At 56.3% G+C, this 14,152-nt stretch overlaps 1 protein-coding gene across 1 annotated transcript in view; it reads right to left on the bottom strand.

The window, feature by feature from the left end:
• The window catches only part of LOC132400091 (high affinity nerve growth factor receptor-like), a 49,460-nt gene that overhangs the window by 3,470 nt on the left and 31,838 nt on the right, over window positions 1-14,152 (bottom strand). The window contains exons 12-14 of the mRNA XM_059981168.1: window positions 6,453-6,625; window positions 3,210-3,450; window positions 844-1,002 (exon numbers count right to left, since the gene is read on the bottom strand). Of these exons, the coding sequence (XP_059837151.1) occupies window positions 844-1,002; window positions 3,210-3,450; window positions 6,453-6,625 (573 nt within the window). The remainder of the gene's footprint in view (window positions 1-843; window positions 1,003-3,209; window positions 3,451-6,452; window positions 6,626-14,152) is intronic.

Genomic DNA, 14,152 nt, shown 5'->3' with positions numbered 1-14,152 from the left:
TAAAACACAGACCACTACAGCACAGTACAGGCCCTTCAGTCCACAATGTTGTGCTGACCTTTTAACCTACTCCATGATCAATCTAATCCTCCCTCCCTCATAGCCCTCCATTTTCCCTTTATTAATGTGCCTAACAGTCTCTTCAATGCCCCTAATGTATCTGTCTCAACTACCGTCCCTGGCAGGTCGTTCCACACTCACCACTCTGCAAACAACCTACCTCTGACATCTCTCCTATACTTTCCTCCAACTACCTTAAAATCATGCCCCCTCATTTTAGCCATTTCTGCCCTAGGAAAAAGTCTCTGACTGCCCACTCGATCTATCCCTACTTGCACATCTTTGTCAAGTCACCTCTTGCTTTCCTACGCATCAAGAAGAAAAGTCCTAGCTCGCTCAAACTTTCCTCATAAGCCACACCCTCCAGTCCAGGCAGCAGCCTGGCAAATCTCCACTGCACCCTCTCTAAAGCTTCCACATCCTTGCTGTAATGAGGCGACCAGAACTGAACACAATACTCCAAGTGTGGTCTAACCAGGGTTTTATAGAGCAGTAACGTTACTTCTTGAACTCAATCCCCTGATTAATGAAGGCCAACACACATACAGGTTTCCAACCATCCTTTCAATGGTGACGTTGAGCAATCTATGGATGTGAGCCCCAAGATTCCCCCGTTCCCCAACACTGCCAAAAATCCTGCCAATAACCCTGTATTCTGACTTCGAATTTGTCTTTCTAAAGAGAATCACTTCACACTTTTGAACTCTGCCACCCACTCCCATCACCTCGTGTGCTGTGATAGTTTCTCTGTGTCCTGTACTCCTGCTGCCCCCACTGACCCACCTCAGTGTTGGATAGCTGGTACCAAGGCTGCTTGCCGTAGGTGAAGATCTCCCACAGGACCACACCGAAGCTCCAGATGTCGCTCTCCGCCGTGAACTTGCGGTACATGATGCTCTCGGGGGGCATCCAGCGGATAGGCAGCATGGTGCGACCTCCAACCTGGCCATGAGAGAGTCAAGGGTGAGAGAGCAGGCCTCCTCCCATTTCCCACACCTCCTCACTCCTAACTCACCCAGCACACCTCCCATAACTCCCATAACAGTGTAAAGGAGGCCGGGCCTAGGATGGGGATGGTTTCTCAGTTCGACTGACCACCACCACACCACATCCACCAGTCACCAATTCAGGACCTACATCAGTGCTGAGTCCTCAGGATGATACATTTTGGACACCATCTGTGAGCGTGTGATAGGACAGTGTGGAGGGAGCTTCACTCTGTGTCTGACCCCAAGAGTGTGTGGTGGGCTGGTGTGGAGGGAGCTTCACTCTGTGTCTGACCCTGGATATGTGTGCTGGGCTGGGGTGGAGGGAGTTTCACTATGTGTCTGACCCCGGGAGTGTGTGATGGGACGGTGTGGAGAGAGCTTCACTCTGTGTCTGACCCTGGGAGTGTGTGATGGGACAGTGTGGAGGGAGCTTCACTCTGTGTCTGACCCTGGATATGTGTGGTGGGCCGGTGTGGAGGGAGCTTCACTCTGTGTCTGACCCCAGGAGTGTGTGGTGGGCCGGAGTGGAGGGAGCTTCACTCTGTGTCTGACCCCGGGAGTGTGTGGTGGGACGGTGTGCAGGGAGCTTCACTCTGTGTCTGACCCCAGGAGTGTGTGGTGGGACAGTGTGGAGGGAGCTTCACTCTGTGTATGACCCCAGGAGTGTGTGGTGGGACAGTGTGGAGGGAGCTTCACTCTGTGTCTGACCCCAGGAGTGTGTGGTGGGCCGGAGTGGAGGGAGCTTCACTCTGTGTCTGACCCTGGGAGTGTGTGGTGGGCCGGAGTGGAGGGAGCTTCACTCTGTCTGACTCCGGAAGTGTGTGGTGGGCCGGAGTGGAGGGAGTTTCACTCTTTGTCTGACCCCAGGAGTGTGTGGTGGGACAGTGTGGAGGGAGTTTCACTCTGTGTCTGACCCCTGGAGTGTGATGGTGTAGAGGGAGTTTCACTCGGTGTCTGACCCCGGGAGGGTGTGATGGGACAGTGTAGAGGGAGTTTCACTCTGTGTCTGACCCCGGGAGTGTGTGATGGGACAGTGTAGAGGGAGTTTCACTCTGTGTCTGACCCCGGGAGTGTGTGGTGGGATGGTGTGGAGGGAGTTTCACTCTGTGTCTGACCCCGGGAGTGTGTGATGGGACAGTGTAGAGGGAGTTTCACTCTGTGTCTGACCCCGGGAGTGTGTGGTGGGATGGTGTGGAGGGAGTTTCACTCTGTGTCTGACCCCGGGAGTGTGTGGTGGGACAGTGTAGAGGGAGTTTCACTCTGTGTCTGACACCGGGAGTGTGTGATGGGACAGTGTAGAGGGAGTTTCACTCTGTGTCTGACCCCTGGAGTGTGTGATGGGATGGTGTGGAGGAAGTTTCACTCTGTGTCTGACCCCGGGAGTGTGTGATGGGACGGTGTGGAGGGAGTTTCACTCTGTGTCTGACCCCGGGAGTGTGTGGTGGGACAGTGTGGAGGGAGTTTCACTCTGTGTCTGACCCCGGGAGTGTGTGATGGGACAGTGTAGAGGGAGTTTCACTCTGTGTCTGACCCCTGGAGTGTATGGTGGGACAGTGTGGAGGAAGTTTCATTCTGTGTCTGACCCCGGGAGTGTGTGATGGGACAGTGTAGAGGGAGTTTCACTCTGTGTCTGACCCCTGGAGTGTGTGATGGGACAGTGTAGAGGGAGTTTCACTCTGTGTCTGACCCCTGGAGTGTGTGATGGGACAGTGTAGAGGGAGTTTCACTCTGTGTCTGACCCCTGGAGTGTGTGGTGGGACAGTGTAGAGGGAGTTTCACTCTGTGTCTGACCCCTGGAGTGTGTGATGGGACAGTGTAGAGGGAGTTTCACTCTGTGTCTGACCCCTGGAGTGTGTGATGGGATGGTGTGGAGGAAGTTTCACTCTGTGTCTGACCCCGGGAGTGTGTGATGGGACAGTGTAGAGGGAGCTTCACTCTGTGTCTGACCCCGGGAGTGTGTGATGGGACAGTGTAGGGACGCCTGTGTAAAAACAACTGCAGATGCCAGAAACAGAATCATAAATCTAAAATATAAAGCAGGAAGTGCTGGTCAGACAGCAGCGGTGGAGAGAGGAATGGGGTTCTGGTTTCAGGCTTGTGTGTCTCTGTCAAAGGGAGCTGTTCCTGTGGGAATTGAGTGAACGTTCCGGGAACACTCACCCTGTAGTAGTCCGTGCTGTAGATATCCCGGGACATGCCGAAGTCCCCGATCTTCACCATCATGTCCTCCCCGACCAGGCAATTGCGGGTGGCGAGGTCGCGGTGGACGAAGTGTAGCGAGGCGAGGTAAACCATGCCCGCAGCGATCTGCTGGGCAATGTGCAGAAGCTGGGGCATTTTCAACGGTCCCAGAGTCTGCTCGCTGCCACTCCCCAGCATCGGGGCATCGGGACCCTGGCATCTACACAGGGTAGGAGAGGCAGGTGAGGTTGGGGCCCATATTCCCCAGGGTTTGCACTCAAACTCATCCCGTAACCCGTTCACCATCATGAGGGCCACTGTGGTTACCACAGCTTGGGGCTTCAGAATTCAGAGAACAATTCTGGCGTCGTCTGTACATTTTCCCCAAGACCACACGGGTTTCCTCCGGGTGCTCCGGTTTTCTCCCGCACTCCAAAGACGTACCTATTAGTTGGTTAATTTGTCATTGTAAGTTGTCCCGCGATTAGGCTAGTGTTAAATCTGTGGGTTGCTGGGCAACACAGGTTGTTGGTCTGTTCCGCACTGTATCTCTAAATAAATTAAACAAAATGAAGCCCCCTTCCTCATCACAACTACGATATGTTTTATTCATTCTCATGACCCTTTACCATCATAACTGCACATCCAAACCTAGGGACCCCTCTCCATCCTCCATCCCCTCCCAGAGAGCCTCATCAGCTCTATGTGAGCCCCTCCCCTTCCCCATAAAGCTGCCCCTTCATAACACCTTCCCTATCCCCATAATTGCTCCCCAATCTACCCATCCTCCCTCTATCTCTGTGACACTGTAAACCCATCTGGCAACTAAACCCGTCCCTGTCTCTGTAACCTCATCTGGACCCCACACCCCTCCCTCCAGAATATCCCCTCCACCTGCTAGAATGTCCTGGGGACGGGGCACTGCCCTCTGTGACTCTCCAGCACTGGTGGATGTTCCCAACACATCAGGGAAAGTGTGGGTAGCTATGAAGATTTAAGTAACAAAGCTTTCATTGTTAACATTGGAACCTGTTGCTGCTGTGTTTGATGTTGCCTTGTGTGTTTGCTGTTTTGAGCATGTTTGTTTGTTGCTGTGGGCACTGTACAATGGAAGCCTGCCCTAATGCAGTCTGCCAGACGGACGTCTTGTCTCGTGCGGAGCCTGGCATCAGGCCTAGAGTTTCTGCAGCTGCCGTCCCTGGGGGCCCCCTCAAACTTCATGTTTATTGCTGTATAGTCTCGCTCCCCAGTCTGAATCCCCTCTGACAGCTCTCTCAGTTGGTGTCCCTGATGGCTGGACAGGAGGGGGCTGTCCTGTCTGTGCTGTCTCACCCTAATTACAGGCTCGAGGGGACAGGCTGTTAGTCAGCTGAGTTACCCAGACACGCTGTCCCAATTGAAATGCTCTCCCCATGTTCTGTATTTCAGGACTTATCCCAGTGTTTATGGCCCCAGAGAGTCACAGAAACAGGCCCTTTGTCCTTTAGAGCCCATGTCAGTCATCACTACCCACCTCTACTGATCCCATCGACTACAACTCGGTCCGTACTCTTCTCTGCCTCGAACATCCCAAAGAACTGTGGACACGGCTCAGCACGTCACCGGAACCAGCCTCCCCTCCATGCACCCGGCTACACCTGGTTGCGTCAGTAAAACAGCCAGCCTAATCAAAGACCCCACCCTCTCTGTATGATCTTTCTTCAACCTTCTCAATCGGCAGAGGGAACATCCCACAGGATTGAGGATAGCTTCCATCCTGCTGTTGTAAGACTATTGAATGGGCCTCTTGTAGGATAAGATGGGCTCTTGGCCACACAGTTTACCTGGTTATCATCCTGCTCTCTATGGTTTACCTGCATTGCACTTGATTCTGCTTTGTAATTGCTTTCCTCGTTCTGCCTCAGTGCACTATCTAATGATTTGACCTGTATGAACAACATGCAATACACTGTACAGGTGACAATGATAAATAAATACCAATAACTCTTCAATGATGTGAGTCTCTGCCTCTAACACCACCTTGGGCAGTGTATTCCAGATCTTAACCCCCATTCCACTCCTGCCTCCCTGAGAGAGGACAACCTCTTGAACCCCTCTGACCTTCAACCATTCAATCTAAACTCGTGACTGCAGTTTGCTCTTGGAGAAGCATTTCCCACCATCCACACTGTCAACGCCCCTCACCCTTTCTTCATTTAGACACACAGAACAGGCCCTTCCAGCCCAATGAGCTGTGCTGCCCTCCAACCCAAGCCTAATCAAAGAACAGCCTCCAATGAACAATTAACCCACTGACCGGTACATCTCTGGACTGTGGGAGGAAACAGTAGCACCTGGAGGAAACTCACACGCACATGGAAAGGAACTTCACAAACTTGCTTACAGAGGTGGAACTGAACTCCGAACTCCAATACCCCGGGCTGTAATAGTGTCACACTAACCACTACGCTATCATGGTGCCCCTCTTTAGTACCCCTCTGCTCTCCCGATCTCTCCCACTTGTATGTGTCCTGTCCCCTCCCTAAGCCCCTCTCCCTTCTTCTCAACCTCCCATCTGGGGATCCTGTGGTGGGTGACTCATGCTGCCAGCCCAAGGTCCTAGGGCCTCTCAGCAAAGCAGGGCTGGAAGGGGACACTCCCCACTTCCCTGGGGAAAGTATGGCTTCAAAAACTCTCCCACCGTCTGGGGCAGAGCAGCCCACCCACCACTCATGAGCATTCCCGCCCCCCCATCACAGTGGCCGCAGTGTACACCGTCTACACAACGCCCTGTGGTTTCTCAGCTGGACTATTCTGACAGCTCCTCGCCAACCCGCACCTTCTCCTATCTACGCAAGATCAGGGAACACAGGTTCCTCTCCGGATCACCTTTGCTTTGCGAGAATCACCAAGCCTTCGCACGAATCCAAATCCTGGAACAGTCCTCAGCCACATGGACTGGGGCGGATCGATGAGGCAGTACCCCCCAATCCCCCAGCACCTCCCCAAGGTGATCGGGGTGGGCCCTCAGTCTCTCTCTGTTCTTCAGCCTGTCTTTGTCTGTATGTATGTCTGACCTGCCTGTCTCACATGTATCTGTCAGTCTGCCCCTGAATGTCCGCCTATCTTTTGCCTGCCTGTAATGTCTGTCTCTACCTGTCTATGAGTTCTGTGCCATCTCCGTCTGCCTCCGTCTCTCTGTTATTGTCAGTCTATCCCTGACCCGGAGGTGGGTATGCTTACCGCAAGAATCGGTTGAGATCTCCATGCTTCATGTACTCGAAGACCATGAGGAGGGGCTCTCCCTGCGTGCATACCCCATGGAAGGTGACGACGTGCTGGTGCTGCAGGAAGGTCAGCAGCTCGGCCTCTCGCTGGAAGTCTGTCCGTGCGCTCTCCGTTGCCTCCTTCAGAGCCTGCAGGCACAGGGCAGTGCGTCACCCCGGGCACGGGGGTATGGTACAGGGCAGTCCGTCACCCCGGGCACTGGGGTAAGGTACAGGACAGTCCGTCACCCCGGGCACGGGGGTATGATACAGGGCAGTCCGTCACCCCGGGCACGGGGGTATGGTACAGGGCAGTCCGTCACCCCGGGCACTGGGGTATGGTACAGGACAGTCCGTCACGCCGGGCACTGGGGTATGGTACAGGACAGTCCGTCACGCCGGGCATGGGGGTATGGTACAGGGCAGTCCGTCATGCCGGGCACGGGGGTATGGTACAGGGCAGTCCGTCACACTGGGCATGGGGGTATGGTACAGGGCAGTCCGTCACACTGGGCATGGGGGTATGGTACAGGGCAGTCCGTCACACTGGGCACGGGGGTATGGTACAGGGCAGTCCGTCATCCCGGGCAAGGGGGTATGGTACAGGGCAGTCCGTCACCCCGGGCACAGGGGTAAGGTACAGGACAATCCGTCATCCCGGGCACGGGGGTATGGTACAGGGCAGTCCGTCACCCCGGGCACAGGGGTATGGTACAGGACAGTCTGTCATCCCGGGCAAGGGGGTATGGTACAGGACAGTCCGTCACCCCGGGCACGGGGGTGTGGTACAGGGCAGTCCGTCACCCCGGGCACAGGGGTAAGGTACAGGACAGTCCGTCACCCCGGGCACGGGGGTATGATACAGGGCAGTCCGTCACCCCGGGCACAGGGGTAAGGTACAGGACAGTCCGTCATCCCGGGCAAGGGGGTATGATACAGGGCAGTCCGTCATCCCGGGCACTGGGGTAAGGTACAGGACAGTCCGTCATCCCGGGCAAGGGGGTATGGTACAGGACAGTCTGTCATCCCGGGCAAGGGGGTATGGTACAGGACAGTCCGTCACCCCGGGCACGGGGGTGTGGTACAGGGCAGTCCGTCACCCCGGGCACAGGGGTAAGGTACAGGACAGTCCGTCATCCCGGGCAAGGGGGTATGATACAGGGCAGTCCGTCATCCCGGGCAAGGGGGTATGGTACAGGGCAGTCCGTCACCCCGGGCACAGGGGTATGGTACAGGACAGTCTGTCATCCCGGGCAAGGGGGTATGGTACAGGGCAGTCCGTCACCCCGGGCAAGGGGGTATGGTACAGGACAGTCCGTCACCCCGGGCACGGGGGTGTGGTACAGGGCAGTCCGTCACCCCGGGCAAGGGGGTATGGTACAGGGCAGTCTGTCACTGTGGGCACGGGGGTGTGGTACAGGACAGTCCGTCACCCCGGGCACGGGGGTGTGGTACAGGACAGTCCGTCACCCCGGGCACGGGGGTGTGGTACAGGGCAGTCCGTCACCCCGGGCACAGGGGTAAGGTACAGGACAGTCCGTCACCCCGGGCACGGGGGTATGATACAGGGCAGTCCGTCACCCCGGGCACAGGGGTAAGGTACAGGACAGTCCGTCATCCCGGGCAAGGGGGTATGATACAGGGCAGTCCGTCATCCCGGGCACTGGGGTAAGGTACAGGACAGTCCGTCATCCCGGGCAAGGGGGTATGGTACAGGACAGTCTGTCATCCCGGGCAAGGGGGTATGGTACAGGACAGTCCGTCACCCCGGGCACGGGGGTGTGGTACAGGGCAGTCCGTCACCCCGGGCACAGGGGTAAGGTACAGGACAGTCCGTCATCCCGGGCAAGGGGGTATGATACAGGGCAGTCCGTCATCCCGGGCAAGGGGGTATGGTACAGGGCAGTCCGTCACCCCGGGCACAGGGGTATGGTACAGGACAGTCTGTCATCCCGGGCAAGGGGGTATGGTACAGGACAGTCCGTCACCCCGGGCACGGGGGTGTGGTACAGGGCAGTCCGTCACCCCGGGCAAGGGGGTATGGTACAGGACAGTCCGTCACCCTGGGCACGGGGGTGTGGTACAGGGCAGTCCGTCACCCCGGGCACAGGGGTAAGGTACAGGACAGTCCGTCATCCCGGGCAAGGGGGTATGATACAGGGCAGTCTGTCATCCCGGGCAAGGGGGTATGGTACAGGGCAGTTCGTCACCCCGGGCACAGGGGTAAGGTACAGGACAGTCCACGGGGGTGTGGTACAGGGCAGTCCGTCACCCTGGGCACGGGGGTATGGTACAGGACAGTCTGTCATCCCGGGCAAGGGGGTATGGTACAGGACAGTCCGTCATCCCGGGCAAGGGGGTATGGTACAGGACAGTCCGTCACCCCGGGCACTGGGGTAAGGTACAGGACAGTCCACGGGGGTGTGGTACAGGGCAGTCCGTCACCCTGGGCACGGGGGTGTGGTACAGGGCAGTCCGTCATCCTGGGCACGGGGGTATGGTACAGGGCAGTCCGTCACCCTGGGCACGGGGGTGTGGTACAGGGCAGTCCGTCACCCCGGGCACGGGGGTATGGTACAGGACAGTCCGTCACCTTGGGCACGGGGGTATGGTACAGGGCAGTCCGTCACCCTGGGCACGGGGGTATGGTACAGGGCAGTCCGTCATCCCGGGCACGGGGGTATGGTACAGGGCAGTCTGTCATCCTGGGCACTGGGGTATGGTACAGGGCAGTCTGTCACTGTGGGCACGGGGGTATGGTACAGGACAGTCCGTCATCCCGGGCACGGGGGTATGGTACAGGGCAGTCCGTCATCCCGGGCATGGGGGTAAGGTACAGGGCAGTCTGTCACCCCGGGCACTGGGATGTGGTGCAGGGCAGTCCGTCACCCCGGGCACTGGGATGTGGTGCAGGGCAGTCCATCACTCCATTTACCGAACACCGTGACACGGCACAGGTGGGCAAACAATGAGAGTGACGGCGAGACACAGAGTGAGGGGGGTGAGACATGGTGAAAGAGAGAGGGTGTGACAGTGAGAGAGAGAGTGAGACACGGTGAGAGAGAGGGTGTGACAGTGAGAGAGAGACACGGTGAGAGAGAGAGACATGGTGAGAGAGAGGGTGTGACAGTGAGAGAGAGAGTGAGACACGGTGAGAGAGAGGGTGTGACAGTGAGAGAGAGAGTGAGACACGGTGAGAGAGAGAGACATGGTGAGAGAGAGGGTGTGACAGTGAGAGAGAGAGTGAGACACGGTGAGAGAGAGAGACATGGTGAGAGAGAGGGTGTGACAGTGAGAGAGAGAGTGAGACACTGTGAGAGAGAGAGACACGGTGAGAGAGGGTGTGACAGTGAGAGAGAGAGACACGGTGAGAGGGAGAGACACGGTGAGAGAGAGAGACACGGTGAGAGGGAGAGACACGGTGAGAGAGAGAGACACGGTGAGAGAGAGAGACACGGTGAGAGAGAGACACGTTGAGAGAGAGAGACACGTTGAGGGAGAGAGAGACACGGTGAGAGAGAGAGACACGGTGAGAGAGAGGGTGTGACAGTGAGAGAGAGAGTGAGACACGGTGAGAGAGAGAGTCACGGTGAGAGAGGGTGTGAAAGTGAGAGAGAGAGACATGGTGGGAGAGAGAGACACAGTGAGAGGGAGAGGGCGTGACGGCAAGAAAGGGTGAGATGGTGAGAGAGACAGAGTGAGACACGGTGAGAGGGAGAGAGATACAGTGAGAGAGAGAAAGAGATGGAGAGAGAGAGTGTGTGACAGTGAGTGAGAGAGACACGGTGAGAGAGAGAGACACGGTGAGAGAGACACGGTGAGAGAGAGAGACACGGTGAGAGAGAGAGACACGGTGAGAGAGAGAGACACGGTGAGAGAGAGAGACACGGTGAGAGAGAGAGACACGGTGAGAGAGAGAGACACGGTGAGAGGGAGAGACACGGTGAGAGAGAGAGACACGGTGAGAGAGAGAGACACGGTGAGAGGGAGAGACACGGTGAGAGAGAGAGACACAGTGAGTGAGAGAGACACGGTGAGAGGGAGAGACACGGTGAGAGAGAGAGACACGGTGAGAGGGAGAGACACGGTGAGAGAGAGAGACACGGTGAGAGAGAGAGACACGGTGAGAGAGAGACACGTTGAGAGAGAGAGACACGTTGAGGGAGAGAGAGACACGGTGAGAGAGAGAGACACGGTGAGAGAGAGAGACACGGTGAGAGGGAGAGACACGGTGAGAGGGAGAGACACGGTGAGAGAGAGAGACACGGTGAGAGAGAGAGACACGGTGAGAGAGACACGTTGAGAGAGAGAGAGACGGTGAGAGAGAGAGACACGGTGAGAGAGACACGGTGAGAGAGAGACACGGTGAGAGAGAGAGACACGGTGAGAGAGAGAGACACGGTGAGAGAGAGAGAGACGGTGAGAGAGAGAGTCACGGTGAGAGAGTCACGGTGAGAGAGACACGGTGAGAGAGAGAGACACGGTGAGAGAGAGAGTCACGGTGAGAGAGACACGGTGAGAGAGAGAGACACGGTGAGAGAGACACGGTGAGAGAGAGAGACACGGTGAGAGAGAGAGACACGGTGAGAGAGAGAGACACGGTGAGAGAGAGAGAGACGGTGAGAGAGAGAGACACGGTGAGAGAGACACGTTGAGAGAGAGAGACACGGTGAGAGAGAGAGACACGGTGAGAGAGAGAGAGACACGGTGAGAGAGAGAGACACGGTGAGAGAGACACGTTGAGAGAGAGAGACACGGTGAGAGAGAGACACGGTGAGAGAGAGAGACACGGTGAGAGAGAGAGACACGGTGAGAGAGAGAGACACGGTGAGAGAGAGAGACACGGTGAGAGAGAGAGAGACGGTGAGAGAGAGAGAGACACGGTGAGAGAGAGACACGGTGAGAGAGAGAGACACGGTGAGAGAGAGAGACACGGTGAGAGAGAGAGACACGGTGAGAGAGAGAGACACGGTGAGAGAGAGAGACAGGGTGAGAGAGAGACACGTTGAGAGAGAGAGACACGGTGAGAGAGAGACACGGTGAGAGAGAGAGACACGGTGAGAGAGAGAGACACGGTGAGAGAGAGTCACACAGTGAGAGAGAGAGACACGGTGAGAGAGAGAGACACGGTGAGAGAGAGAGACACGGTGAGAGTGAGACACGGTGAGAGAGAGAGACACGGTGAGAGAGAGAGACACGGTGAGAGAGAGAGACACGGTGAGAGAGAGAGACACGGTGAGAGAGACACGGTGAGAGAGAGAGACACGTTGAGAGAGAGAGAGACACGGTGAGAGAGAGAGACACGGTGAGAGAGACACGTTGAGAGAGAGAGACACGGTGAGAGAGAGAGACACGGTGAGAGAGACACGGTGAGAGAGACACGGTGAGAGAGAGAGACACGGTGAGAGAGAGAGACACGTTGAGAGAGAGAGAGACACGGTGAGAGAGAGAGACACGGTGAGAGAGAGAGACACGGTGAGAGAGAGAGACACGTTGAGAGAGAGAGAGACACGGTGAGAGAGAGAGACACGGTGAGAGAGAGACACGGTGAGAGAGAGACACGGTGAGAGAGAGAGACACGTTGAGAGAGAGAGAGACGGTGAGAGAGAGAGACACGTTGAGAGAGAGAGACACGGTGAGAGGGAGAGACACGGTGAGAGAGAGACACGGTGAGAGAGAGAGACACGGTGAGAGAGAGACACGGTGAGAGAGAGACACGGTGAGAGAGAGAGACACGTTGAGAGAGAGAGAGACGGTGAGAGAGAGAGACACGTTGAGAGAGAGAGACACGGTGAGAGAGAGAGACACGGTGAGAGAGAGAGAGACGGTGAGAGAGAGAGACACGGTGAGAGAGAGAGACACGGTGAGAGAGAGACACGGTGAGAGAGAGAGACACGGTGAGAGAGAGACACGGTGAGAGAGAGACACGGTGAGAGAGAGAGACACGTTGAGAGAGAGAGAGACGGTGAGAGAGAGAGACACGGTGAGAGAGAGAGAGACGGTGAGAGAGAGAGACACGGTGAGAGAGAGAGACACGGTGAGAGGGAGAGACACGGTGAGAGGGAGAGACACGTTGAGAGAGAGAGAGACACGTTGAGAGAGAGAGAGACGGTGAGAGAGAGAGACACGGTGAGAGAGAGAGAGACGGTGAGAGAGAGAGACACGGTGAGAGAGAGAGACACGGTGAGAGAGAGAGACACGGTGAGAGGGAGAGACACGTTGAGAGAGAGAGAGACACGTTGAGAGAGAGAGACACGGTGAGAGAGAGAGACATGGTGAGTGAGACACGGTGAGAGAGAGAGACACGGTGAGAGAGAGAGACACGTTGAGAGAGAGAGAGACGGTGAGAGAGAGAGACACGGTGAGAGAGAGACACGGTGAGAGAGAGAGACACGTTGAGAGAGAGAGACACGGTGAGAGAGAGACACGGTGAGAGAGAGAGACACGGTGAGAGAGAGAGACATGGTGAGTGAGACACGGTGAGAGAGAGAGACACGGTGAGAGAGAGAGACACGTTGAGAGAGAGAGAGACGGTGAGAGAGAGAGACACGGTGAGAGAGAGAGACACGGTGAGAGAGAGACACGTTGAGAGAGAGAGACACGGTGAGAGAGAGACACGGTGAGAGAGAGAGACACGGTGAGAGAGAGAGACATGGTGAGTGAGACACGGTGAGAGAGAGAGACACGGTGAGAGAGAGAGACACGTTGAGAGAGAGAGAGACGGTGAGAGAGAGAGACACGGTGAGAGAGAGAGACACGGTGAGAGAGAGACACGGTGAGAGAGAGAGACACGGTGAGAGAGAGAGACACGGTGAGAGAGACACGGTGAGAGAGAGAGACACGGTGAGAGAGAGACATGGTGAGAGAGACACGTTGAGAGAGAGAGACACGGTGAGAGAGAGAGACACGGTGAGAGAGAGAGACACGGTGAGAGAGAGAGACACGGTGAGAGAGAGAGACACGGTGAGAGAGAGAGACACGGTGAGAGAGAGAGACACGGTGAGAGAGACACGGTGAGAGAGAGAGACACGGTGAGAGAGAGACATGGTGAGAGAGACACGTTGAGAGAGAGAGACACGGTGAGAGAGAGTGAGACACGGTGAGAGAGAGAGACACGGTGAGAGAGAGAGACACGGTGAGAGGGAGAGACACGGTGAGAGGGAGAGACACGGTGAGAGGGAGAGACACGGTGAGAGGGAGAGACACGTTGAGAGAGAGTGAGACACGGTGAGAGAGAGAGACATGGTGAGTGAGACACGGTGAGAGAGAGAGACACGGTGAGAGAGAGACATGGTGAGAGAGACACGTTGAGAGAGAGAGACACGGTGAGAGAGAGTGAGACACGGTGAGAGAGAGAGACACGGTGAGAGAGAGAGACACGGTGAGAGGGAGAGACACGGTGAGAGGGAGAGACACGGTGAGAGAGAGAGACACGGTGAGAGAGAGAGAGACACGGTGAGAGGGAGAGACACGGTGAGAGAGAGAGACACGTTGAGAGAGAGTGAGACACGGTGAGAGGGAGAGACACGGTGAGAGAGACACGGTGAGAGGGAGAGACACAGTGAGTGAGAGAGACACAGTGAGAGAGAGAGACACGTTGAGAGAGAGAGACACGGTGAGAGAGAGAGACACGGTGAGAGAGAGAGACACGGTGAGAGAGAGACACGGTGAGAGAGA

The sequence above is a fragment of the Hypanus sabinus genome, chromosome 9, assembly GCF_030144855.1.
Source record: "Hypanus sabinus isolate sHypSab1 chromosome 9, sHypSab1.hap1, whole genome shotgun sequence".
Taxonomy (NCBI): domain Eukaryota; kingdom Metazoa; phylum Chordata; class Chondrichthyes; order Myliobatiformes; family Dasyatidae; genus Hypanus; species Hypanus sabinus.
The sequence above is the reverse complement of the archived record's forward strand: the minus strand, read 5'-3'. Positions and strand labels throughout refer to the sequence as shown.